This window comes from Eptesicus fuscus, chromosome 15 (genome assembly GCF_027574615.1).
Source record: "Eptesicus fuscus isolate TK198812 chromosome 15, DD_ASM_mEF_20220401, whole genome shotgun sequence".
In the NCBI taxonomy this organism is placed as follows: domain Eukaryota; kingdom Metazoa; phylum Chordata; class Mammalia; order Chiroptera; family Vespertilionidae; genus Eptesicus; species Eptesicus fuscus.
In genome coordinates, this window is record NC_072487.1 from 50,299,713 (window position 1) to 50,325,110 (window position 25,398).

Below are 25,398 nucleotides of genomic sequence, written 5' to 3' on the forward strand. Positions count from 1 at the left end.
GGTCTGCTCCCCTCTCCCTGTCCTTCCCCTTCCCTGCCTGGGGCTGGGAGGCGGGCCAGGGTTAGCCGAGGCTGGCAGGCAGCCTGGTGGTGCCAGGGAAAACCTGTGCAGTGCCAGGCGGTGCCTTAAGTTCCAGGCTTGCACCCTGACCCCGATAACCTTGTGCCTGCGCACACACCCGCCCTCACCCCACCCCAATCCAGGCTATGGTATCGAGGAGGGGGCACGGGGCCAGGCAGAACGGAGGGACTTTGGCTCCATCCCTACAAAAGGGCGCTCTGTGAGTCAGCCTGCTCCCCTCCAGGCTTGCTCCTCCCCCACCCAGCTCCTGTTTCCAATGCACGTACACCCCGTACACACCGTGTCTGGGACACCGTACAGTCAGCCACATGGCTCCCCTGTGCCCCAGGCCCTGGCTCCCTCTGCAGATCTCAGCTCCTGCTCCAGGCCCCACTGTGCAGCTGCTGCTGCTGCTGCTGCTCTTGGTACCTACCCATCCCCAGAGCCCATCCCGGATGCAGGGGACTCCCTCCATGGGAGGAGATTCATCCGGGGAAGATGATCCAGTGGGCGAGGAGGACCTGCCCAGTGAAGAGGACCTCCCTGGAGAGGAGGACACGCCCGGCATGAAGAGTGAACCAGAAGAGGACTCTCTGAAGGCAGAGGATCTACCCACTGCCGCTCCCAGCAACACCCACAGGAACAAAGGTAAGCGGTCATCAGCCCTCCAAATCTAGGCTCCAGGTCTGTGCTTCCGTTCACCAAACTGCCGCCCAGGCAGGGATCATTCGGGGGAGAGCAGCCTGTACTCTGACAACCCCAGCCCCAGCGGTCCCGGTGATACCAGACCCTTTCCCCTTTTCAGAGCTGAAAGGGCATGGATGGGGAGACAGAAATGAGGCCCAGATGGAAAGAGATAAGTAGGAAGAGGTGGGAAAGAAAGGGGAAGGCTGGAGAGGAGCAAGATACTAGAAACATAAAAAAAGAGAGAAAACGTGGGTAGAGAGGAGTAAGAGGATGAGGGGAGCGGAGAGGGAAGATGGGGGCTCCGGAGGAAGTGCGGGAGGGCTTGTGGAGGGCACCTCAACTTCAGTTTACCGGTGAGGAAACGGACCTGGGAAGAAGGAAATAGCCAGTAGGGGCCCTGGTATCTTGACTCCCAAGCCAGGAACTTTGGGAAAAAGAGTTGGAGACCAGAAAGGAAAGAGGGTTGAGCGGGGAGGAGGGACAGGTAAGGGAGAAAGGAAAGATGCTCTACTGATTTGGGCTTGGGACTGAGTCAACCCCCCCCCCTTCCCGGTCCCCCCATTTTACTAGCACAGTGGCTGCAAACTGGTGGGCCAGCAGGATCTCAGCTTTAGGCATTTCTGTTACCGGCTGTGCCTCTGTAAGGAGTCTGGGTTTGCGAAGCCCGGCTAGTGGGGGGGGGGGGGGGCACCTCGTTCTGGCCAGCGGGGAGGGTCTGGGCTCAAAGATCGCACTCCTAACCCTTCTCATTCATGCAGGGAACGACCACAGCCATTGGCGCTATGGAGGTGAGACAACCGCCCCCCCGCACAGGCCCAATCTGGGCACCCACGCCTGCTGACCCGACCCCCAGCCATCGCTGAACTCTAGTCCTGGGCGTCCCACCCACGGCATCCACCTCGGCCCGTCCGGACGCCCGATTTCTATTTCCCGCCCCAGTGTCTCCGGACTCCACCTCTTCACTTTCCCTGCCCCACCTCCCTAGAAGTTCCTGATCTTCCCGCTAGACTTCCTGTCCATACTCTGCCCCCGCAGGCGACCCGCCCTGGCCCCAGGTGGCCCCCACCTGCGCCGGCCGCTTCCAGTCCCCGGTGGACATCCGCCCGGAGCACACGGCCCTGAGCCCCGCCCTGCGGCCCCTGCAACTGCTGGGCTTTGAGCTCCCGCCGCTCCCGGAGCTGCGCCTCCGAAACAATGGCCACACCGGTGAGGCGGCCCCGGGGCGGGGCCTCAGCGAAGGGGCGGGAGCTCTCCGGGATGGGGGACGGCGGGGCCTGGGGAAGAGGGACCGTCCCCGCGATGCTCGGGGATTAGGCTGGCTCTCAGGGCCGGGCCGGAGCCCGCTCACCGGCCCGCCGGCTCTCCCTCGCAGTGCAGCTGACTCTGCCTCCCGGGCTGCAGATGGCCCTGGGTCCCGGGCGGGAGTACCGCGCCCTGCAGCTGCATCTGCACTGGGGGTCTGCGGGTCGCCCCGGCTCGGAGCACACGGTTGGCGGCCACCGTTTCCCTGCCGAGGTGAGCGTGCAGCTGTCCGCCGCGGGGCGAAGGGGGGCGCCGGCGAGGGGATCTTGCCCATTCCCACCCACCTGTCCTCTCCAGGTCCACGTGGTTCACCTCAGCACTGCATTTGCCACAGTCGACGAGGCCCTGGGGCGCCCAGGGGGCCTGGCCGTGCTGGCCGCCTTTCTGCAGGTACGAGCCCTGGACGTCCCCCACACCCGTCCTCCCCATGCCCCCAGGCTCAGTGTATTTTCCCCCAGAGACCCATCCCAGCACACTCACCCTGGCACCTGCTTACCCTCATTCACTCATTAGTTCATTCATTCAACACCGCTATGAGGGAGGCACTGGGCCTAACAAAGGATTCAGAAGCTGTGGGTCCTTGTCTCCAACGAGTCCACAGCCAGTGACCAGTGACGGGCGGCCCATAGGTAGACATACACAAAGGACAGAGTAAAAGAGGTGGTCAGGGAAGGCTTCTCGGAGGAGGTGAAACCTGAAGACTTCACTAGTGGGAAAGAAAAGATGTTCATGCAGAGCAAATGGTATGTGCAAAGACTCAGAATATGGCCCACTCAGGGAATGACAGATGCAATAAAGTGGACATCAGGAAGAGTAATTTCTTTAATGCCTCCATAACAATAATATCCCCTCTGTGAAATGCAACCAAGTCTCAAGAAACATTTAGTGACCTCTTTTCTTTGGCCCTGGAATGATTAAGACTACATACACAGTGATTAGAGGAAGCTGGTAAAATGAAGAGACCTTGAGACACGTGCTAGGCTCACTCACACCCTAACTGACTCCTTAACGCTAGCCTCAAAGCACAAAGTTCGGAGAAGTGCCTCAGAAAGAACATGTCCTTGCTCCAAGTCAATCACATGGATTATTAAGGTGAATGCAGAGGTAACATGAGTACAAAGGTCATTATGGTTTTTAGGAGTGGGGCCCAGGTCATGCAGGCCTTGTGTCTTAGTGATCCACCCTCCTCCCCCTCCTCCTCCAATTTGCCATTGCAAATTAGCCTGCAGAGCTTGTTGGGTTAGTTTGCAGAGTAAGTCGGCTCTGAGTAATAATACATAAGACTTTGTGTTTCCTCCAGCATTCTCAGAGCTGAGAAATGAGGGAGGACTCTGGGAACCACCTCACCTTCAGGCCTCTAGCCCCGGCCCTTGATACATGTATTACCTGTCCTGCACTGTCATCTCCTAGGAAGGCCCGGAAGAAAACAGTGCCTATGAGCAGTTGCTGTCTCATTTGAAAGAAGTCGCCGAGGAAGGTATGGAGATGGGCCTCCCCCACAGGAAGGGTTGATGTGTGAACTGGATGACTATGATCTTGATAATAACGATGAAGTTAAACAGAGGCAAACACGCAAAGGCAAACTTCTGCCCACAGGTTTTATGGTTTAAAACCAAACACCGAATAAAAAAACAAAATAAGACAAAAACCAAATAAGACCAAAAAGTTTGGGACTTCTGGGGTTGAGTCTGGGGAGCTCAAATTTTTCTGAGAACTATCTATTCTTCGTAAGCATCACATATTTTCATTTATTTATTTATTATTTTTATTTTTTTAAATATATTTTATTTATTTTTACAGAGAGGAAGGGAGAGGGATAGAGAGTTAGAAACATCCATGAGAGAAACATCGATCAGCTGCCTCCTGCACACTCCCTGCTGGGGATGTGCCCACAACCAAGGTACATGCCCTTGACCTGGAATCGAACCTGGGACCCTTCAGTCCGCAGGCCGACGCTCTATCCACTGAGCCAAACCGGTCAGGGCTATTTTTTAAATTTTTTATGGAAAGTCTGCATGGCTCGGAAGTTCAGCTGTAGCCAGGAGTCCTCAGGTCCCCACAGGGAATCGGAGGGTGTGGAGCTATGGAGGTCAAAGAGGAAGGGAGAGGGAGAGAGAGAGAAACATCAGTGATGAGAGAGAACCATTAACGGCTGCCTCCTGCCCGCCCCGCACTGGGAGCAGCTAAGGCGCAGTTCTCTCCCTCTGCGGGGCTCCAGAGCCCTTTGCTTTCTCCCCGTTGTCTTGTGCCGAGTGTGGGGAAGGGATGCACTTAGTGAGGCAGTGGTCTCAGGGAACTGAGCCAGCTTGGCTTCCGCGATATGAAACTGTATCCCTAGACCCAGAGCTTTGGAGGGGGGCCATCTGGGTGAGATTCCAGCACGGGTCCTCTCCGCAGACTCAGAGACTCGGGTGCCAGGACTGGACGTGTCTGCACTGCTGCCCTCCGATCTCAGCCGCTACTTCCGATATGAGGGGTCTCTGACCACACCCCCCTGTGCCCAAGGGGTCATCTGGACTGTTTTCAACCAGACAGTGAGACTGAGTGCTAAGCAGGTGGGGGCTGGAACATGTGGGGATGTGGGGATGTAGGAGAAGGGGACCAGAAAGAGGAGGCATAATGAAAGGGCGGTGTGGGAGAGAGGGGGGGCATGGAGGGTGGAGACCTGTGGTACTGACTATGAACAGGCCTTTAACCCGCTTCCTTGTCTTGGGCCCTCCTTCCTCTGTCTAATGACCTCCATAGCTCCACTCCCTCTCTGACTCCCTGTGGGGGCCTGAGGACTCTCCGCTACAGCTGAACTTCCGAGCCACGCAGCCTCTGAATGGGCGAACGATCGAGGCCTCCTTCCCTGCTGGAGGGGAGCGGACCGCTGAGACTGTTCAGCCAGGTGCGGCTTCGTCTGGTACCCCGTGTTGCTGTTGCCCAGCCACAGGTCTCTCATCCTCCCGTGTGCCCACATTTGTCTGTCGCTGGTGGTCACAGCCCCGGCTCTAATGTCTCCCTTTTCTCTTCAGTCCACCTGAACTCCTGCCTCGCTGCTGGTGAGTCTGCGCCTCTCCTCTGGCTCCTGATGCTGGGGACAACCCTGGGCACAGTTTAGTCCCAGGGGCTGGTCAGGATCAAGTCTACTGCCCTTCCTTTTCTGCAGAACAGACCTCCAAACCCGATAGGACAGTGTCAGATCACAGTGGGGGGGTCTTTTATTGGCAAGAGTTGGTCAGAATGAAGCTCCCAAAATCTAGCATGTCCTTCCCAAATGACCTCTTTTACTTCATTTTTAGGGAGGTAAAAAGGTGCTTATTTCCCCCCTTCTTGTGTATCCATCTCCATCCCTTTGCTGGGCTCTTCTAGATTCTGATATGCTGGGGCAGCTGGAGAATTTAGGGCTGGGTTGGGGATACAGGCATAGGGAAGTGGGCCCTGAGGGAACCCTACTGGCTCTCACACCCTGAGGCAGTCTCTCCTCTCCCTACAGGTGACATCCTGGCCCTGGTTTTTGGCATTCTCTTTGCTGTGACCAGCGTTGCCTTCCTTGTGCAAATGAGCAGGCGGCAAAAGTATGTATTGTACTGACCCTGTCCCTCAGGCACAACCCCCACTTCCTGTGGAGAGTCCAGAACAGCTTCATGCAAATTGCACACAAATGAGCTGGGCCTGGGCCACTTTTCTGATTAGGCTTCCCTGTTGTGTAGACATCCAAGTGGGACCAAAGGGACCGTTAGCTACCATCCAGCAGAGGTCACCGAGACTGTGGCCTAGAGGCCTGGAACTTGGAGAATGTGCAGAGAAGCCAGGCGGAGGAATCGGAGGGGAGCTGGAGACTTTGGTCTGTCTGCCTATTACACCACTTCCTTTTTAATCACCAAAGATTTTTTTTTTAATAAATGTTTCTAATAAAATATGTGGAAGGTAGTTTTGTTCCCCAAATCAGGATAGTGCATCCATTTCCTACTGCTGATATAACAAGTTATCACAAACCCAATGGTAATGTGAATTTATTCATTTAGACTTCTGGAGGCGAGAAGTCCAAAATGAATCTTAAGGGCTAAAGCCAAGGTGTTGGCAGGCCTGGACATTGATAAGAGAATCTTTCCTTGCTTCTAGAAGCCAAGCATTCCTTGGCTTGTGGCCCCTGCATCACATTACTCCATTGTCACATCTCCTGCATCCACTTTTGACCCTTTTTGCTTCCCTCTTCTAAGGACCCTTGTGATTACACTGGCCTATTCAGATAACCCGGATAATCTCCCCATCGCAAAAATCTTAGCTTAATCACAAGGTCCCTTTCCCATGCAAAGTAACATTTCACAAGACTAGGGTGTGAACATCTCTGGTGGTGGGGGTCATTCTGCTATCAGGAAGGGGGCAGAAATGACTGAGATTGTTGAGATGATCATGTGTGTGTGTGTAGACCAGTGTATGGAACTGGGAGTAGGGCAGGCTCAGCGTCGAGGCTTAAAATCACATTGAGGCTTTGGGGCTTTCACCTGCTCAAGTAAAATCTGTGTAGCTTTGCAGTTTTGTCTTCAGGTTATGTTGTCTGGCTCAGCCACCTGCTGGAAGGGGGCAGTGATGCTGATAGCAGCTCCTTTGCCCTTTGGGGAGTAAAGGCCAGAATGTAACCCCAGCCCGACTGGGCCGCTCTGCTTCACACAGCCTGTTCACCACCCCTCCTAAATGAGCGCAGTGCCCCCACCCCCTGGCTACCATCAAAAAGGAAGTCTTGTCACAGAGCACAGAACCAGGCCCTGCTCCTCAGGGGCCCTTCCGACTCCATTGCTCCCCTCGGGCATCATCTCAGCCTTCTCCGCCTTGGAAAACTACCACCACCATTGCCAACACGAAAGAAAGGCTTACAGGGCCCTGCGATGCCAGTAACATCAGTTTTATTGGGTTGGGCGGCAACTATAGCCTGGCTGGAGGCAGGGCCAACCCTCACAGGTTGTTGAGTTCCAGCAGGGTCTGGTCGAGGGTCTGGTGAATCTCCACGTTCTCCTCCTTGGCACTGGCCAAGGTCTCTGTGAGAGGAAGCAGCACATGAGGAGGGGGAGGGGGGACACCAGGGGACAGACATGGGGAGGCATGGACAGGGGGTGTGACATATAGACATGGAGTGGGTTGGAGGCACATGAAGACACAGCATTCAGGGAGCTGGGGACCCCCTGGAAGGGGCAAATGGATGAATTGACCAGGATGGACATGGATGCCTCACTCAAGACTCTGGGGTTATGGAGGTGGGATGGGAAGGCCTAAGTCATAAACTAATTTACCATTCTTCTTTAGAAGGTTTAAGAGAGTTGGAAACAGAAGGAAGGACAAAGACTGAGCCAGGAAAGAGAGGGACAGACAGACAGACAGACTCGAGGCAGAAAACAGACCTGCAGTGAAAACCCCACGTTGCTGGCATCCAACGTTTTTCCAAACTTCATCTCAGACCTTTCACAACCTTCTTACCCCTCCCCTGCACGTCACCACCCCATTTCCCTTCGGGTCATTCCTTGAGATCCTGGAACCCCAGCTTAGCGCTCCAAGGTCAGTGGCAGGCCTGGGTCTGCAGAGGCACCAGAGAGCTCAGGGTGATTGATGGAGTCATACCATGCCCACATGCAGCAGTGACAGAGTGACAGACTGTGCGTGCCATGCAGAGGGGATTTTGGTGTGGGCCACAGAGTTTTGTGTCACAAGATTGGGGTATCTATAAGAGCCGAGGTCTCAGCAGTGCTCTTGTGGGGGTAAAGGAAGTGCTCTCTGGAGGACAGGAAAACAGCGCGGAGACCAAGTTGAGTTTATTAAGCAGCAGAGAGAGGTAGAGGCTGGAGGGTGGAGTGATGGGTAGAAGGAAGAAGCAAGTGCCAGGGTAGGCAGCACGCGTGACGGGTGCTCCCCTAGGCTGCGCCCAGCCTGGCTGTGCAGTATTGGCAATTTTTCTCCTCCTGCCTGATCCCTCCTCAGAGAGAGAATAGAAAGGGGAGGAGAGAAGGGGCCGAGAGGGCCACACTGGTGAGGGGCTCAGAGAGAGGTGATGTCATTGAGTGCGTTGTCCAGTTCCTCGCTGATGGCCTTGTACTTCATCTTCTGCGCATAGACTTCGTCTGGAGGGGGTCCAGAGATGGGTGGGAGTGTGGGGAGAGGGAACAGGGGAAGAGGAAAGGCAGGAGAGAGGATAATGGAAAGAGAGAACGAGAATCAGAGAGAGGTGGGCAAAGACAAGTGAGAGAGGCCAGAGAGCAGGCTAGACAGTCCTCAGGGCTCCCCCCTCCCTTCTCTGTACCCCTGTCTCTTTTGTCCTTCTCTGTACCCTAAATTGGTTCTTCTGCCAGGAGTTGCTGCCTCCTCTGGGGACCCGGGGGCACAGTGCTTTTGATAAGCAGGCGTGCTCGCTTCAAGGGAAGAGAGTTCAAGCCAGAAAGACCTAAAGTCTTACAAAGTTGGAGATAAAACGGAGGCTTGCCTGAGAAGGCTGGACGCAAGAGAAATTGGAATTGTGAAAGTGAAGGGTTATCGTACGTCAGGAAGGAAAGTCAGTTCTAGGCACGATGTTGGTGATAGTGAGAAATAGCCTTAGACTAGCAAATACCTGCATGATTGTTTACACCAAATCTAGCTTAAAGTAGTACTTTACATCAATGTTGTCTGGCACACCTAGATAGTAAGCCAAATAGCTCTCTATGCCATAAAGACGTCTCTGCGATATAGCTCTCGTGTGTTGCACTTGGAGACAGACTTGTCTACATCAGTGCTACTCAAAGTGTGGTCCGAGGACCAAGCAGCAGCATCAGCTTCACCAGAGAGCTTGTCAGATGTACAAATTCTCCAGCCCAAAGTCAGCAATCATTTCGGAGCAGGACCCAGACATCTGCCTTTTAAAACCTCTGGGGGATTCTCAAGCACGCTCAAGTTTAAGAAGCACTGGAGGGGTAGCTGGTTACAAGTGCTTAACCGGTAGGCACTGAGCACCAGAGTGTGCGGAGTCTCAGGTGGTACAACCCTAGTTTATCGGTCACAGATATAATGGGAGGCGAAGAAAAGGGATGAGCTAACAGTCGCAGGGAGTGCCGTTTGGGGGTAGAGGGGACATCTCCTTTACCTTCCAGGTCATCGATGGTTTTCTCCAACTTTGCCACAGACCTTTCGGCAAACTCGGCTCGGGTCTCAGCCTGGGAGTAAAGGCAAGATGCGGAAATGAACAAAATATGAGGCCCTCCCAGACACTATCACTTAAGTCAACCTTTTCTTCTATCCCGACCTCCAGATTCCCTGCTACAGGCAGTCTCTGCTAGGGACTGTGGGGCTTGAAGGGGAGGTGGGGACTGGAAGGACTCTCACCTCCTTTAGCTTCTCCTCCAGCAGTTTGATCTCCTCTTCATATTTATCTTCTTTGGTGGAATACTTTTAGGGACATACACATGCCATTAGTAGATTGCCTCCACAAATCCTTCATTTCTCCTGAGCCCCGAAGGCTACTCATGATCTCACCTCCATGGACCATCCAGCCCCACCCTGCCTGGGCCCATCGCCTCCCTCCCCTGCAGGACCCCATCCTCACTGCCCCTCTACCCCCCTCTACCTTGTCTGCTTGGGCTTCCAGGGATTTCAAGTTGTTGGTAACAATTTTCAGCTCCTCCTCTAGGTCCCCACATTTACTGCAGGGGATGTGTGGCAGGGTGGGGTGTGAGGGCACAAGTGGGGGGAGACAGTGGAGATGGCACAGCGGGGGAGGGGGAGGAGAGAAGAGAAGAGCGAAGTTGTGAGAGTGACAGCAGGCAGAGTTTGGAGGCCCCAGGCCCTTCCCGACCCCCCAGCAGATGAGAGAGAGCAGCCTGAGATGGAGGGGAAGGTGAGATGAGAGAAGGCGCTATTGCCCAGAAAGGTCCAGAGAGGTCACTACCTCCTCCTCTGAGGCTATCAGGGACTTGAGGGCCTGGTCCATGGTTCGAAGTTCCTCCTCCAGCTGCCTGGCTCGGCTGGGGGCAGCGGGTAGGGGTCAGAGGACAGGACCTGTCCCTATGGCCCCAAGTCTGAGAAACTGCTTCCCCACTGTGCAGAGTGCCCCATAGTCATGGGCTCAGGCTAAGTTTCACTCCCACCCCAGGGTAACCTTACCTCTCAGCCACCTCAGCTCTTTCCTCTGAGCGCTCCAGCTCTCCTTCCAGGATCACCAGCTTCCTGGCCACCTGAGGTGAGGCAGGAGAGAAGGAATAGATCCCTGGTGAATGACTGGGGGTGTGTGGAGCTTGGAAGCGAGAAGGAAGTGGAGCAGGGCTGTCACCTCCTCATATTTGCGATCTGAATCCTCAGCGATGTGCTTGGCCTCCTTCAGCTGCATCTCCTGCAGCTCCATCTTTTCCTCATCCTTCATGGCTCGGTTTTCAATGACCTTCATTCCTCTGAGAGGCAGAGAGTGGGGTGAGGGTGGGGTCAGGACCAGCAGAGACAGCATCCCCCTTCCCTGGCTCAACCCTGAGGACCCCCTGCCCACCTCTCGCTCTCATCAGCTGCCTTCTCAGCCTCCTCCAGCTTTTGCAGGGCTGTAGCGAGACGCTCCTGCGCCCGGTCCAGCTCCTCCTCTACCAGCTGAATGCGGCGGTTCAGGGAGGCCACATCTGCCTCGGCCTATGGGTCAAAGGTGAGAGATCAGGCAGGCTTTGTCTACCTTGGTATGTGGTGGATCAGGGAGGCTCCAGAGGATGGTAAGATTCTTATCAGAAAGAACCTAGGCTTCTGTCTTCCTATTTTTTACCCTCTAACCAACCATCTATCTTCTGCCCAGACTCTATGCCCCAGCCCCAAATATGCATTCCTTGACAAGCTCCACTCTCTGCTACAGGGCCAATGCAGGCACTGTGCATAGTTAGGCATGCAGCTCTGTCCCCTCAGAGAACATTCCAAGTGCTGGGACCAGGCCTGAGGCAGCCCTGACTCCATAGCAAGGCCGGTCAAGGTAAGGGAGTGGAGAAGAATCAGGCCAACCTAACATAAAGCTGCCAAAAATAGCCAATCATAGAATCAAGCTCAAGTGATGTCACCAGTTGCCAGGCAGGCTCCCAGCAAGGGGCTCTGGAGGAAAGCCAGACCTGTATGGGACATCCAAGGCTGTAGAAGGGGTTCCCTGGCAAGATGAAGAGGCAACTGGGGGCAGTGCAAGGGCAGTGTGAGTGATGGGTACTCAGACACTGATCCTAAAATACAGCGGCAAACCATGGAGGTTTTGGAGAAGTTCCATGGGAACTTGATATCCTGAGAAAAAGAGAGGGCAGAGCGAGAAGGAAGGGCTCCAACAAGAGAAAATGAGAGAAGCAGTCTAGTTTGGAGTTAAGAGTATCAGCTCTGCGTTAGACTCTTCTCTGGAGCCACGGCTCAGCCACTCAACACTTGTGTGATCTTGGGCAACCTATTTAGTCTCTCTAAGCCTCCGTTTTCTCCTCTTAAAATCCGAGTTGACAATAGCAGATCCTTCTTCATAGACTGTTAATCAACAGGACAATTGGGGCTTATATAACTAAACAGGTTCTCTAGCTCCTTGCTAGATCCACTAAACGGAGATCTCCAGGGCAGGAACTTGAAAATTCCCCCACCCCCACCTTTTTTTTTAAAAGCTCCTAAGCAATTCTGATGATTTGGGGGAAATAAAATAATATGCAAAAAGCACGTGAACACATTGCCTACATTTATGGTGTGTGGACACTTATGCAGAGTCCACACACCATAAACGTTAATTATCCCTGGTGCTTCCTCAGTCACAAAGACATAGGGACCCCGAGGTTTAAGATTGGAGAGGAGAAAGGATCAGCGTAGAGCCGTGGTCGGCAAACTGCGGCTCACGAGCCACATGCGGCTCTTTGGCCCCTTGAGTGTGGCTCTTCCACAAAATACCACGGCCTGGGCGAGTCTATTTTGAAGAAGTGGCCTTAGAAGAAGTTTAAGTTTAAAAAATTTGGCTCTCAAAAGAAATTTCAATCCTTGTAGTGTTGATATTTGGCTCTGTTGACTAATGAGTTTGCCGACCACTGGTGTAGGGGAAGAAGTGAGTGAGAGGGAGGAGAGGGGTGGCAGCACTGGGGACAGAGGGGGTAGAACGCAGGTCCTGGTGGTACTGTAGGGCGAGGGAAACAGCACCATATATAGAAAGTAGTAGCTTGTCCTCCAGGTGCTGAAGGCCACCTACAGTGACAAGAGCCCATCATGGGCACAGGGCCGGATGACTCAAGGTGGAAGGACTCTGGGAACAGCACTGGGGGTTGGGAAGCATGACATGGGGGGGGGAGGGGCAGGGGGGAGAGCGAGCCGACTCTAGAGAGAGATGAGACTCTGTGAAAGGAAAACTCTTCATGATAGTGAGGTGACAACTCTGGGAAGTCCTGGGATCCTCATGACAGGACTGCCATTGACCATTTTCTGCTTTTCAAGCTCTTCTCGGTTATGGATGCTGCTTTCTAACAACAGCCCGGCACTACTGTCCCCGCTGGACAAACAGAGAGCAGGAAAGAAGGGAGACGTGGAGGGAGGACCTGTGTAAGTTAAGTGTTGTGTTCAAGGTCACAAAATAAGTTTGGGCAGCTTCCTTTCCACTCCTGGCACTGCTGCCCAGCTTCCCCAGCTCTGTCCCTGTCCACCCTTCTTCCCTCCAGCCCCCACCCAGCTCCTTGAGTTTCCAGCCCTGCCTCCAGCTGCACCGGGCCTTGGTTATTTATAGAGTATCAGATGCCCAGGGTTGTCTTTGCGAGCAGCTGCGGGTCAGTTCCCTCCCAAGTGCCAAGGCTGGTGGAGAACCAAAACCAAAGGCTGGAGGTCAGAGAAACCAGCCCGGGGTGGGCAGAGGAGGGGAGGGAATTGGGAAACATGGATAACGGTCAACACAAACAGTAACGCCATTTCTGATCTCACATTCAGACCATGCTTACGCTAACCCCCCCATCCCACCAACACATCGATAGGCTCATCTTAAACTTAAAGCAATCCTGGGTACAAGGCAAACGGGGAAACTGAGGCAGAGAATGGTACAAGTAACCATGTCCAAAGTCTTATGACTATTCTTTTACCTCAAGGTGGGGATTGGGAATGACAGGAGCTAGAGAAGTCTGGTTAGAGAGTGTGGGGTGGGCAGAGACATCTGAGTGAGCGAGGCCTGCCAACGCAGCTGTCCTGGCACTTGTGGCCCTGTCCCTTTGCCCTGTGGCCTGGCATGGTCTTGAGGCTGACAACTTAATGAGGGTAAATAAGGGGCCCCAGTGCACAGCAGGGCTCCCGGAGCCAGAGGTCAGGGCCAGGGAATTTCTAATGCCCCCCCAGGAGTGTAACTCAAGTCAGGCCCCACTTTCAGATTCCTCTCCCTCTCCCCCTGCCTAACAGCACCTACACCCACACCCCACAAAGGTAGCTGTACGTCTCCTCTCCATTTTCGGCTGCAGGATTAATTGAGGGGGATGGTGAATTCTTGTACCACCCACCCCCACGATGACTCACTGATCACTGTATGTCGAAAGAGCTGGAGCCAAATGGAATTACAAGGCTACGTCCTCTGGGGGAAGTGGTAGGTGGTTTTGATTTACCCACTGCCTGGGATTATTTGTGCAAGCTTGCCCTGGCCCGGGTTCCCGAGGGAAGACATTTCTGTCCTGGTGCTGGAATATCTAGGTCCCTTCTCCCTTCATTCCCATGTCCAGGACCCCCTCCCAGTGTGCAACCCCCCCTCCCCTTCGCCCCCCCAGGTCCACACTCACATCGGTGGCCTTCTTCTCGGCCAGCTCCAGTTTCTCCTGGGCGTCCTTCACTGCCTCGGAATACTTCTCCACCTCATCCTCCGTCCCTTTCAGCTTCTTCTGGAGGGCCTGCTGTTCCTCCTCCAGCTGGAGAGAGAGTCCCCGTCAGCCAGGCCCAGGGCCCCGGAGGAGGCAGGGGTGGGTGAGGGGGTACTCAGGGATTTAGAGGCTGTCAGGGAGGAAGAGGGATAGCAGAGGAGAAACAGTGCAGCCAGGAGAACTGAGCGGGGGTAGAGAGAGAGTTTCCAGCCCCAAGAAGCAGGGCCCATCATTGTTCAAGGGCAGGATGGAAACTGGGGGGCTGTGGCTCCCGGGGTTATGGTGGGTACGATGAAGCCTGGTTCTGGCTAGGTCCCTAGGGGTATGGTGAAGGTCCAATCCCCGGCTGGACGGGGAGAGAGCCTCAGAGAGCAGTCCCTCGGGTGAGGGACACAGGGCAGAGCCTCCCGCACCCTCGTGGGGGGTGCGGGTATGGGGCTGTGCTGGGCCCTGGGTCCCCCCACCTGCTTGCAGCGGTCCTCGGCTTGCTTCTTGTCGGCTTCGGCCTGCTCAGCGCGGTCGATGGCGTTCTCCTTGTCCAGCTTCAGCATCTGCATCTTCTTCTTGATGGCGTCCATGGCTGCGGCGGGGGGCGGGCCGGCCGGCGGCGGCGGTGCGGTCCGGGAGAAATGGGCTGGCTGTGCGGGCCGGGCGCGCGGGCGGTGGGCGCGGAGGACCGAGCGGGACTGGGACGGTCCGGCCGCGAGGGAGCCTAAAAGGCCGGGAGGAGCCGGGCGGAGCCGGGGGCCGGGACCCTCCCCCGCCGCGACCCAAACCTTGTAGGGGCAGAAGCTCTGCCTGGTCGGGGGGCGCGGTCGCCCCCGGCGCCCACCCCCTCGGGACCGCCCCCTCCGGCCCCGCCCCGCCCTCCCCCGCCTCCCCTCCAGGCCGTCGGAAGGGAAGGTAGCGGGGACGGTCCGGTAAAAAAACCTACCCTGCGGCGGGGAGGGGAGGGGAGGCAGGGGAGGGGGCCCTCGGGCTGGGGGGCTCCGCGCTTCCTCCTGAGTGACAACCCGGCCCGGCGGCGGCAGCTGCGGCCGGGGCCCCCGGGGCTATTTCGGGGCGTGAGCTCACGGCAGCTGCCCGGGCGCAGGGACCGGTGTGCCCCCCCTCGGCTGTAGCAGCCGCTGACCTTAATTTAGAAGTTTCCTGTAAATCCCCCCCAGATTAAATGTCTCTTGGGAGGAGGGGCCCCTCCGCGGCCCGAGTGCCTCAGTTTACCCTCAGGCCCCAGACTCTGGGTTTGCGCGGCCGACGTGGTAAGAGATCACGGAGGGCCTCCCCGGGGGCCTTGGGGAAACTGAGGCAGGAGGGGGAGCCCCGAGGCCTGGGCGCGCCCCGGGTGGCCGCCCCCCGGGAGGGCGGGCGTGACCTCTCCTGCCCTCGCTCCCCCTCCCCCAGCCTCAGCCCCCAGAGCCAGGGCCCCTCCTCTGCGGCCGCCCGGCGGCTGGGAACCCAACTCCGCGCCCGGCCCGCCCCGCCCCCACGTGCCCCGCATAGTTTCCACGCGGCTGCCGCCGGGCGGGACACGCGCGCCGCCCGCCCTCGCCCCCACCCGGGGCGCTCCCGGCCCCCGCTCCCCGCTCGGCCCCGCGCGCCCTCCCTTCCCCCCGCGGACTCGCCTCCCTTCCCCCGAGGCCGAGTTTAAGCCGAACTCTCTTTTCTGCCCTTTTTTGGGATGTTTCCCCGTGGGGGGGGGGGCTGGGGGGCGGGGCAGGCCGGGGCGTGGGGGAGAGCCCCTGAGCTGCCGGGGGCCGGGGGCCGGGGGGAGATGGCCCCCCTCCAGTCCACACCGCGAGGAACCGCCCCCGGAGCCGGGTCCGGGGGTCGGCGGTCGGAGGCGCGGGCGCGGGGCTGCGTTCGCCTCTTCCTCGGGAAGGCGGGGGGGGAGGAGGAGGAGAACCGCCTCCGAGTGGCGGAGGGAGGCCGGGCCGAGGGCGCCTGCGGGGCGCGCTTCGCCTCGCTCCCCGGGGGCGCAGGGGCGGGAGGCCTGGCTGGGCGGGTGGCGGTGGGAACCGTGGGAACCGTGGGCCCGGCCTGGGCCGGGGCTGGGGCGGGAGGCGGGGAACGTAAATGTATTTCGGTCTGGGTAGCTGCCTGCTGCTCTACTCGACCTCTTGCTGTTAACTCCCTCCACCTCCCTGCTTTCCCAAACCCAGGACGGACACCTGTTCATCCCCAGCCTCACCTCCTACACAGGCTTGTACTTCATGCTGCATTCCCATTGGGCCTCCGCAGGCGCTGGGAATAGCCATACTTTTCTTAAAGCCTCTACCTTCTGTGCATTCTGCTCCCTCTCCCCAAAATGCCCTCCCCTTAGCTGGCCTTCAAGACTCAGGTGGAGTGTCTGCTTTTCTGGCTCCTTCCTCTTTCGCGTCCTCCCCGGGATGGGTATATGCTCCCGGCGCAGGCTCCTTGCTTCTCATCCAAGTCCCTCTTATAGCTCTTCTCCTACCTGTCTGTCTCCTCCCCTGGTCTGTGAGTCCTCCAATTCTGAATCCCCCATGCCTAGCAGAGCATCAGGCAGAGAGTTGGCACTTGGTCAGCATTTGCCAGGTGAATTTTTTTATGCACTGGGTCCCAGATACCCCAAAATACCAATACGATGTGGTTTGGGCTTAGAACCCCTTACACTCTTAGACATGGAGTGGCATTTGAAAATCCAAAAAGCGTTCGTTGAAGTAGGTTACATCTATCAATATTTACCGTATTAAAATGGGAACTGAGAAAATCTTTAAGTATTACTTCATAGAAATAAATCATGTTAACATGTTTCTCATGAAAAATAACTATATTCACCTCCCCAAATTAGTGAGGATGGCAGTTATTTTACATTTTTGCAAATCTCCTCAGTCTTTGGCTTAATAGAGGACAGCTGCATTCTCAGAATCTACTGGGCTTTCTGTCTGTTGCTATACTTTGGTTTGAAGTACTATATATGAAGAAAATCTAGTCTCACTCAGAAACATAGTGAGAAAGAGAGTGGTATATATATATATATATATATATATATATATATATATATAGCCTTTTCAGGTATTTGTGGATATTCTTGCTCTCACACCAACACTTGACAAATGGTAGTTTCTCAGAGGTTAGGTGCAATGTGGAGCCTGAAACCATATCAATAGCCTTTTTTCCTATTTTACATTAAAGTCCAGTGGTCTGTATTGCACTTGGGTGGTTTTACCCAGGGATAATTTTGTAACATCATGCATCGGTCATGTGGAAAATATTGATTCACTGAGCTATGCAAATGTTGACACATTTGAGTATATGTTATCATTTTTTTAAAATCACATTTCTGAATATCAGGAGTGGTTTCAACAGGAAAGTATGTTTCAAGTTTTGGGATGTTGTGAAGCTCGTGGTAGCAGATACAGGTTTTCAAAATTCGAATTTTTACTTGAAAGTTCCAATTCTATCATTGGCACTAAATACTGTCAGGTTTTTCTCTGAATTGGCAGACTCACTTTGTTCCTTTTTGAGAAAAGGTCAGCCTGCTACCCAAGTCTGATAATCATGGTCATTCTTTCAAGTCAATGGGGAGTTCCATGAAAAAAAGCAGTTGGTTCAGCTCACAGCTCAACAAACTGCTTTCCTCAAGACACTTAGTCATACTCTTGTGTCTAGCAGAAGCTCTATGCCCACTTCCCAGCTCATCACAGAGAATATTGAAGACTTGTTACTCCAGGAATAAGATTTAATAAAATTAATAAGGTCTCACTGCTTCATTAAGGACGTTCTTAAGTGAAACTAGCATTTATTTGTTAAGTTGCTAGTGCATGGTGGTGAGAATACGATGACTATTAGTACACTGTCTTGATTTGTGCTACGGCAGTTTACCCACTAAGGTTTTTACAACATCAGTACAAATGTTGACACTGAAAAAGGAAAAGAATGTCTTAGTATTACTATGAAAATAATCTTGACCTTATGGGATCCCTGAAAGGGTCGTGGGGACCCCTATGCCTGAGGACCACATTTTAAGAACTGCTGGTTTAATGGGTACTCAATTCACTCCCCAAGGCATCACTAGTGAGAGTGTGTGATTGGGGACGTGGAAACATGACAGGGAAGTGGTAGCAGGAGTGAACAGCTGTCCTGGGCTCATAGCTGGAGTTCCCAGTCTGGACTACCACTTGCTGGGGCGGTTGGAGAAGGGATTTGAGCTCAAAGATCCTCAACTCACTATGCTAGGACATTGAATCTGGGCTTAGAGGGCCACAGCAGTGTGTACTGGAGTTGCCAGTCCCCTGCGTCAGGGAGGTGATAATACATCTCTATTTTCCAGTGCTTAGCACGGGCATGGCTTAGTAAATATTGAATGAATTAATCACAGGTGACAGGAGCAAGGGTAGGAAGTTGGCACCTTCCTTAACGGGCTGCCCTGGGGAGGACAAAGTGATTCTGTCTTCTTTATACTGACTCGAATGGGGTGGGAGTAGATGCCATGGCCTCAGGAAGGTTAAAGGTGCCCCGAGGAGCAGCAGATGGGTGGTATTTGTGTTCTGTTTGGAAGGAGAAGCAAGGGAACATATTGGGCAGCAGGGTTGGTTCCAGAATCATGCATGAGAACAGTGGCACTCCTACAGGATCTGCCAGGTAGTCCAGGCAGTGTGGGCAGAGGGGGCGAGTGCAGAAGGAAGTGGAAGCTCCCATCTCTCACCTCCCTCCTCCTGGACCACCTCCTCCACTGAACCTCCAGATCAGCTGGAACAGGGCTACCAGCGCCGGCCTGGCCACTAGGGGAGCTCTGCTCCTAACTAGACAGCCTCACACCTGGGTCAAGCCTTTTCAGATCCTTTTCTTCTGGTGTTCTAATCTAGGCAGTAGGACAAGACCTCAGAGGGGCTAGAAGTGCCCCAACCCAGTCAACAGAACCTACCTAAGGCAGCCCCATTGGATTTTTTTGCTTGTTAAATGCCTCAACCCAACCTGTGGCCATAATTCTCTTAGGCTCAGATACTTGTATTTTATAGGCTTATTATTTTTAGCTTTTGAAAATTCAGATTTGGCCAAGGCTGGATTTGTTCACATACTCTGAGCAGTTATGAAGGACAGAGTGTCCCTGGTAGCCACAAAGCACCGTGGCAGCTGCTGTCCCTGCCACAGAAGACAGACACAGGTGCTGGCCAGTGAAACAGGGGACAACAGAGTATGACTTCTCAGGGACAGCTTCCCGACTAGGATGGCTTTAGGGACCTGGGTGCAAGGAGGAGGGAGGGGCCTCACAGGGCAGATCGCCATCGTCTGTTCCACTCCATTCCCGAGTCAGATCAAGCTGGTGGCAGAACTCAATCCCATTCTCTCCCCGCTTTCGGGGGGAAACTCCCATCTCCTCATGAAGCCAGGCAGAGTCGCAGGCAGAATCACCTTTATTGGAGCATGACCTGTTTGAGGCTTCTGACCCCACAGCCCCCATAGGTAGCTGGGGGTGCAAGAAGGAGGATAGTATCAAAAAAAGACGAGTAGAGCTGAGGCTATGGGGACTTGCCAGAAGCTGCTGGCAGGGTGGAACGGGCTGGGGCCTTGGCAGGTTCAGATTGAGGTACAGCAGCGTTAATAATACTCTTAGAGCGTTAATACTCTGGGGAGGGGCAGGCACTTAGGGGGCCTTAGGGCACGAAGGCACTTGGAGTTGGGAGGGGACAGGGGATGTGCGGCAGGACCAGGCAGGGCCAGGCCCGGGGTTTGGCAGGCACTTTGGGGAGTGCTGGGGTTGGGCAGGTCGGGCCCGACAGCCCAGAAGGCTTTGGTAGTGGCAGGCACAGTCTCTGGGCTGGGTCTGCGTTAAATAGAAGCGGCTGCGTTAGTGCTCGTCTCGAAGCTCTGAAGGCAGGAACTTGTACTGTTGCTGTCGGATCTGGGCCAGCTTCTTCCGCGCCTCTTCCAGCTCCCGTTCCTTCCGGAGCATCTCTTCCTGGGCAGCAATGATCTGAGGGATGGAGATCAGGAACTCAGGTCAGCGAGTGTGTGCCGTAGGGTACAGGGTAGCTGGGACCAGCACAGGCCACGCTGCTGCCCTGCTGACGGTGTCCCTCCCAGCGCCCGGGCAGAGCTCACCTGGGCAATGCCCCCGACCATCTTCTCCTTCACCACCACCGTCTCGTTCTCCTGGTCTTCAAAGGCTGCTGCCTTCTGTGCTGCCTTCACCAGGTTGTCCGAGGCTCGCTTCACTGCATTGCCGGCAACCTGGGCAGCATGAGGTTGAGAATTCAGGTGGTGTTCCCAACCGAGAGTCCCTCCACAGAAAAGCATGTCTTCAGGGTGCAATTTAAAGGAGCACAGCCCAAGGTACAATGGGATGGGTTAAGGTTCCTCACCTGAAGCCGTTTCATTGCCTCAGAGTCCTGGTCAGCCTTGACCTTGCAGGCCACAAGGAGCTGGGCTGTGGAGGCGGCGACCTGCTTGGCTGAGGAGATGAGCTTCTCCTGGCTGGCGTGGCCTTGTACAGCTGCATTGGCTGCCTCACACAGATTGTTGGTGGCTGCAGCCACCATCCGAGCCTAAAGTGAGGAGACAGGATTAAAATGTGCCTCTTGCCCTGGTCCACCCCCTCTCTAGCCTTGTCAAGCCTCTCCAGCTCAGAGGGACCTAGTGGGTGTTGTACACTCACAGCAGAAATGAGGCCCTGGGACCACTGCCCGTCATCCAGTGCGTTGGCGGGAATGGCGCCCACCTGTGGAGGAAGGAGGAGAGCCTGCTGAGACCTGTGCTCTCCATGCCTGTAAAAGCCTCCCATTACAAAGCTGCCGCTATCCCGGTACTTCCAGGTATCGAAGTACTTACCTTCCCCTGGGCTACCAGTTCCCTCTGGGCAGCTGACGCGGCCTTTACCAGGGCACTGGTGGCTGCTGCAATGGACTTGGCAGCTTCCAGTATCTGCTCCTCAAAGTTCAAGGACTCATCCGCCTCCTGCAATGGAGACAAAGGTTTCAGAGAGAGATGCAAAGTCAGAGGGGGTCGAAGGTGGGGACATTATGCCATTAGGAGGGTAGGGCAGAGGGAGGGAGCGGGACTGACCTTGGGTTTGGCCCGGGGCTTCAGCTGCTCCAGCTTTTTTGCTGCAGCCTCAATGGCGGCTGCAGCTCCCAGGAGCTCATTCTCAGCAATGACCGTGGGGTCCTCTGGGTCCACCCACTCTGTTCCTGGAGGGATGAAGGGGAAGGAAGGGGGAAGCCAGAGCAGGGAGGTCAGTGGCACAGGGCAACACGGTTAGCATCACCAGGCCCCTGGTACCTGTGGGGACTAGTGGCAGAGGCTAGCGCAGAGCAGTCCAACCGGGAAGCAAGGCTCTCCCACGACAAAGGTCTCCCTTTGCTCCCTGCCCCTGGTCACCCCTCACCTTTCATGGCCTCAGCAGCCTGAATGAGCTCAGTGACTGAACCAGCTACACGCTTTGAGTGTCCTGTCAATTGCTGCTTCAAATCTGGGCTTTGCTTCTGCAGGGTCTGGGGAAGAAAGGGACAGGGAGCAGAGAGCATCAGATTTTAGCTTCTACTCCGACCTAAAAATGGGGCAGACCGTGGGCTCCCGTCACCATCCCTAAACCACTCCACACCACAGCCCTCAAACACCACACTGCCTACCCAGGTGCGCTCTGCACACGAGGTAAAGACAGAGGCTGCATGTCACTCACCGGCTGGCAAGGAGCAGGAGAATGATGAAATGAGGAGAAAGAAGAGATGATGAAGGTAGAGAAGGAGGAAGTCAGATGGGAACAAAGGAGATAAGGAAAAAAAATAGGAAGAGGTGAGTGGGAGAACCACAGAAGCTAAGAATGATGGGGCCCCGGTGGAATGGAGGCTTGGAAATAAGAACAGGTTTGGGAAACAGGATGATGGGGTGGGAGGAGACTTATTAGAGAGCTGGGTCTGAGACATATGGCGAGGACTGTGCATTCAGGAAGCTGGTGTGAGGAGCAGGAAACTTCCTCCTTACCAGGAGCACATGGTCCAGCAGTTCCAGGTAGCCATTGGCGCATTCCCGGCCATAGTGCAGGGCTCGAAGCCGCACATCAGGGGCCACTTCTGGGTGGTAAGCAGCTTCCTATACCACAGAGTAACATGGTAACTTTAGGATCCCAAAGAGCCTCAGGTCCCCCAAACCCCTGTAGTTTCTCCCCTACCATGCTCTGCCCTAAAGCTGCCTCACTGCCAGGGTTACTACCTTGCAAGCCCGAAGCATATCTGCAATAGCACGACGACTCAGATTGGCTGTGGCAATGACATCCTCCTGGCGACAGGAGTTGCCAGCAGCAACAGCTTTGGCTGTTGCCATGGTGATGCCCTTGGTCATTCGGATGAAATCTTCTGGGGTAGAGGTCTTGGCAGGTGGCTCTGGGGAACAGAAGACCTGTTGGAACAGAAGAAGAAGAAAAAGTTTACAGGGAGACTGTAAGACAATGTACCACTTAGGTAATCTGGTTCATTCATCCCAGTGTTCACTCAACAAGCATCGCTGAGTACTTATTGTAGGTCAAGTCCTGGGAGAAGTTCACACATTGATGGCTAATATAATAGCAGGCAGCTGGTCATCATTTCTGACTGGAGTGATTGGGGAGGGTTTGCTTGAAATTAAGGAAGCAGCTTTTGAGGTGAGTTTTTATTCCTAAACTGCAGAGAAGCCTTGAAGGGGTGAGTGGCTGAGGTAGGGCAAGAAGGAACTGGGGTCCTAAGAGATACAGGTACCAGAGGTGCACGCTCTCCCTCCTGGGAGCATGCCTGCACCTTCCCCTCCTCCTCCCCCTCTCCCTCCCCCCACAGGCATGCATCTACTAAACTTTAAGGAACCCCATGAGGCTTGCAACCAGAGCAGAAATGGGCAGTGGCAGTTTGTCCCAGGCAAACCCCTTGAACCTGTCTCAAAGGCCCCCTTTTCTCTGACTAGAGAGAATTTTAGGTAAATGGAGCCTGTGAATACCCAGGCTATCAAGTGGGACAGTATTAAGGCTGGTTCTAGACCAGCGGTCGCCAACCTTTCGAACCTCATGGACCACCATTGGTCCGCGGACCACCACCGGTTGGCAACTGCTGGTCTAGACTACATAGATGGTGGAGAAAAGGGTGTTGGGGCCTGAATATCAGACCAAGGAACTTAGAATTTTACATAATATGTAAAAGTAATAAGAAATATTTTGATTATGCGTCCCTCCAACAATTATTAGAGATCAGCTAGGTGGCAGATTCTGTGTGAGGTGCTAGGGATGCAATGGGGAAAAAGATAGACAAGGTCCTTATTATGATGCAGTTTATATTCTAGTTCTGGATACAGATAAAAAAGTAAGTAAATAAGCAGAAATGCTAAAGACTGAGATTTGGGTTGTGAAGGAAAGGAGGCGGATGCTGTGATGAGAAATAAAAATGAGGTCCTGTCTGGCCAGTGTGGCTCAGTGGTTGAGCATTGACCTATGAACCAGGAGGTCACAGTTCGATTCCTGTCAGGGCTCATGTCCGGGTTGCCGGCTTGATCCCCAGTGTGGGATGTGCAGGAGGCAGCCGCTTGATGCTTCTCTCTCATCACTGATGTTTCTATTTCTCTCTCCCTCTCCCTTCTCTGAAATCAATAAAAACATATTTTTTAGAAATATGATTAAAAAAAAAAAAAGAGGTCCTATTGCAGATAGGTGATCAGGGAAGGCCTCTCTCAAGAGCAGACATTGAAGCTGAAGCCTGAAGGACTGAAAGGAGCCAAATGTTCAAAAAGCTGGAGAGAAGCAAGTGCAAGGGCCTAGAGTGGAAGAGGGGTACAGAACAGAAGAGCGGGACAGAATGGGCTTGGGGAAGTCAGCAGGAGCCAGGGGTGGCCATGGCGAGTAAGGAGTGTGAATCCACCACAGAAGCCAGGGAAGTCACTAAAGGCTTTCAGTAGTAAAGTGACATGATAACATTTATATTTTAAAAAGATAATTCTGACTGCCGTGTAGAGAAAATGAATTTGTGTGTGTGTGTGTGTGGGGGGGGGGGGGGGGTGAGTAAAGAAGCAGGGCGATGAGACTGAGGCTATAGCATAAATATAACTAAGGACTGATGATGGTTTGGATGAGGTGGTGGTGGTAGAGATGAGGAAAAGAGACAATGAGATCTGGAGGGAGCATTAACAAGACTTGCTAATGGGCTTAGATGTGGGGGACAAGAGAAAAAAACATTAAAGCTGGGTTTCTGGCTTTAGGAACTGAGTTACTAACAGGTGACATTTCCTGAGATGGGAAGGACAAGGGAATCATCAGGTCTGGGAGGCAGAAAGGGAAAAGTTTCAATTTGGACATCTCCAATTAGAGATGAAAACAGAGTATCAGAAGGATGAATTCAGAAGTGAGAAAGATGAGTAGGAGAGGTGAAACTGCCAGAGACTACAGGCAGGGAGACCGTGAAAACGGATGGAGCAGCCCCAGTGAGGGAGGGCGAGCAGGAAGCTGAGTGAGTGCTGACTGGGCCTGGAGAAGAAAGAATGGAGAAGGGTAGTTGGAAGGACTTGGCAATGGCCTGATATGGTGAATAAGGCAGTGAAGTCAAAGATGACTGAGGGAATCTTATGCCTGGGAGGTTGTTACCACCATCAACAGGAAGGAAGCAGCATGTCAGGAAGAGCTGGCTGGAAGGCACTGCACCCCGGTGCCAATGTCAACCAGGCCGTTGAAAATAGCTAACCTCAGAATTGGAAGTCAACTTCTTAGAGGACAATAATGAAAGCGGTTGAATTTGCCAAGGAGAACAGAGGAAGAAGGCTATCTGTACCATGTGGGGACGGCCTCTTCGTTCACTAGGCTGAAGGTGATGCAATGACGACTACAAAAGAGATGTTAGAGAAAAACTAGCGTGCCGAAAGCCAAAGGAAGAAGGAATTCTAAAGAGAGGCTCATTACCACACTCAAATGCAGCAAATAGGCCACTGTGACGGGAGAAAGTGGGAGGATGGTGGTGAAAGAAGACAGGTGTAAAATGCTGAGGAGTACAAAGGTGAGGAGGGGAAGCCCTGAGGGTAGCTCACTTGAGAAGTTTGGCGATGAGCCAGGGGAATGTGTATGACTGTTTACATTTCTGTGAATACACGTGAGGTACAGCTTCAGTCTCGCACGATCCCTCTCTGACTGGAGGCCCTGCAGCCCCGGACGCGTGCTCACCGCCAGTTCCTGCCGTATGTGCTCTGTGGTTGCCTCCAGGGCCCGTGTGCCTTTGGTAGCCTCATCTTCCACGGCTTTCACAGTCTTGAGCAATGATGTCACATTGGTCACCATCACCTAGGGGTGTCAGAGGAGTGGGGAGGGGGTCATTTTAAGGAACAGGAGGGCGCACTTTGATCCATTCCCTCTCCTGGGGTTGTGCTCGTTCTCTCCAACCTTGGCGGAGTTCTTGAGCTGCCACACAGCAGGGTCATCCCCCACTTTGCCGGCTGCAGCCTTCGTTGCACTGATGAGGTCTCCCAGGGCCTTGGCCACATCTTTCACTGCGTTGATGAGCACCACCTGCGGGGAGAACAGAGGGTCTGGTCTGTGGGAGGAAAAGGGGGAACGGGAAGTGGATCTGACCAGAATTAGGGGTGCTAG

The 25,398-nt window shown here is 54.3% G+C and overlaps 3 protein-coding genes across 6 annotated transcripts in view; 1 reads left to right on the forward strand and 2 right to left on the reverse strand.

The window, feature by feature from the left end:
- Nucleotides 1-389: 389 nt before the first annotated feature.
- Nucleotides 390-5,945, forward strand: CA9 (carbonic anhydrase 9). Its single transcript, XM_054727041.1, has 12 exons — nucleotides 390-708; nucleotides 1,207-1,209; nucleotides 1,506-1,535; nucleotides 1,783-1,953; nucleotides 2,120-2,262; nucleotides 2,347-2,439; nucleotides 3,460-3,526; nucleotides 4,447-4,604; nucleotides 4,795-4,939; nucleotides 5,067-5,093; nucleotides 5,528-5,603; nucleotides 5,745-5,945. The coding sequence occupies exons 1-12, from the start codon at nucleotides 390-392 to the stop codon at nucleotides 5,809-5,811; spliced, it is 1,299 nt and encodes a 432-aa protein (XP_054583016.1). The 3' UTR covers nucleotides 5,812-5,945.
- A 976-nt stretch (nucleotides 5,946-6,921) lies between these two features.
- On the reverse strand, nucleotides 6,922-14,627 carry TPM2 (tropomyosin 2). Of its 4 annotated transcripts, none has more exons than XM_008141925.3 (9): nucleotides 14,315-14,627; nucleotides 13,773-13,898; nucleotides 10,532-10,665; nucleotides 10,322-10,439; nucleotides 10,156-10,226; nucleotides 9,941-10,016; nucleotides 9,379-9,441; nucleotides 9,140-9,209; nucleotides 6,922-7,070 (listed from the first exon to the last, which is right to left on the reverse strand). In XM_008141925.3, the coding sequence occupies exons 1-9, from the start codon at nucleotides 14,426-14,428 to the stop codon at nucleotides 6,988-6,990; spliced, it is 855 nt and encodes a 284-aa protein (XP_008140147.1). In that variant the 5' UTR covers nucleotides 14,429-14,627; the 3' UTR covers nucleotides 6,922-6,987. The 4 variants fall into 4 exon arrangements, with proteins under 4 accessions (XP_008140147.1, XP_008140149.1, XP_008140150.1 ...); XM_008141927.3 differs by lacking the exon at nucleotides 9,941-10,016 and adding an exon at nucleotides 9,620-9,695 and having other exon boundaries at nucleotides 14,315-14,625; XM_008141928.3 differs by lacking the exon at nucleotides 6,922-7,070 and adding an exon at nucleotides 7,815-8,144 and having other exon boundaries at nucleotides 14,315-14,625.
- A 4,583-nt stretch (nucleotides 14,628-19,210) lies between these two features.
- The window catches only part of TLN1 (talin 1), a 30,469-nt gene continuing 24,281 nt past the window's right edge, over nucleotides 19,211-25,398 (reverse strand). The window contains exons 47-57 of the mRNA XM_008141924.3: nucleotides 25,192-25,317; nucleotides 24,976-25,092; nucleotides 22,023-22,208; nucleotides 21,795-21,902; nucleotides 21,199-21,304; nucleotides 20,877-21,001; nucleotides 20,643-20,768; nucleotides 20,470-20,532; nucleotides 20,177-20,359; nucleotides 19,917-20,045; nucleotides 19,211-19,788 (exon numbers count right to left, since the gene is read on the reverse strand). Coding sequence (XP_008140146.2) covers nucleotides 19,663-19,788; nucleotides 19,917-20,045; nucleotides 20,177-20,359; nucleotides 20,470-20,532; nucleotides 20,643-20,768; nucleotides 20,877-21,001; nucleotides 21,199-21,304; nucleotides 21,795-21,902; nucleotides 22,023-22,208; nucleotides 24,976-25,092; nucleotides 25,192-25,317 — 1,395 coding nt within the window. The 3' untranslated portion in view covers nucleotides 19,211-19,662. The remainder of the gene's footprint in view (nucleotides 19,789-19,916; nucleotides 20,046-20,176; nucleotides 20,360-20,469; nucleotides 20,533-20,642; nucleotides 20,769-20,876; nucleotides 21,002-21,198; nucleotides 21,305-21,794; nucleotides 21,903-22,022; nucleotides 22,209-24,975; nucleotides 25,093-25,191; nucleotides 25,318-25,398) is intronic.

Excerpts from the sequence above, each read along its gene's own strand:
- CA9 (XM_054727041.1), top strand. The coding sequence starts at position 390 with ATGGCTCCCCTGTGCCCCAGGCCCTGGCTCCCTCTGCAGATCTCAGCT. Across the intron at positions 2,263-2,346 it reads GCCACCGTTTCCCTGCCGAG|GTCCACGTGGTTCACCTCAG; the intron begins GTGAGCGTGCAG and ends TGTCCTCTCCAG. Across the intron at positions 3,527-4,446 it reads GAAAGAAGTCGCCGAGGAAG|ACTCAGAGACTCGGGTGCCA; the intron begins GTATGGAGATGG and ends TCCTCTCCGCAG.
- TPM2 (XM_008141925.3), bottom strand. The coding sequence starts at position 14,428 with ATGGACGCCATCAAGAAGAAGATGCAGATGCTGAAGCTGGACAAGGAG. Across the intron at positions 10,666-13,772 it reads CCGAGAAGAAGGCCACCGAT|GCCGAGGCAGATGTGGCCTC; the intron begins GTGAGTGTGGAC and ends TTTGACCCATAG. Across the intron at positions 10,440-10,531 it reads GCAGCTGATGAGAGCGAGAG|AGGAATGAAGGTCATTGAAA; the intron begins GTGGGCAGGGGG and ends TCTGCCTCTCAG.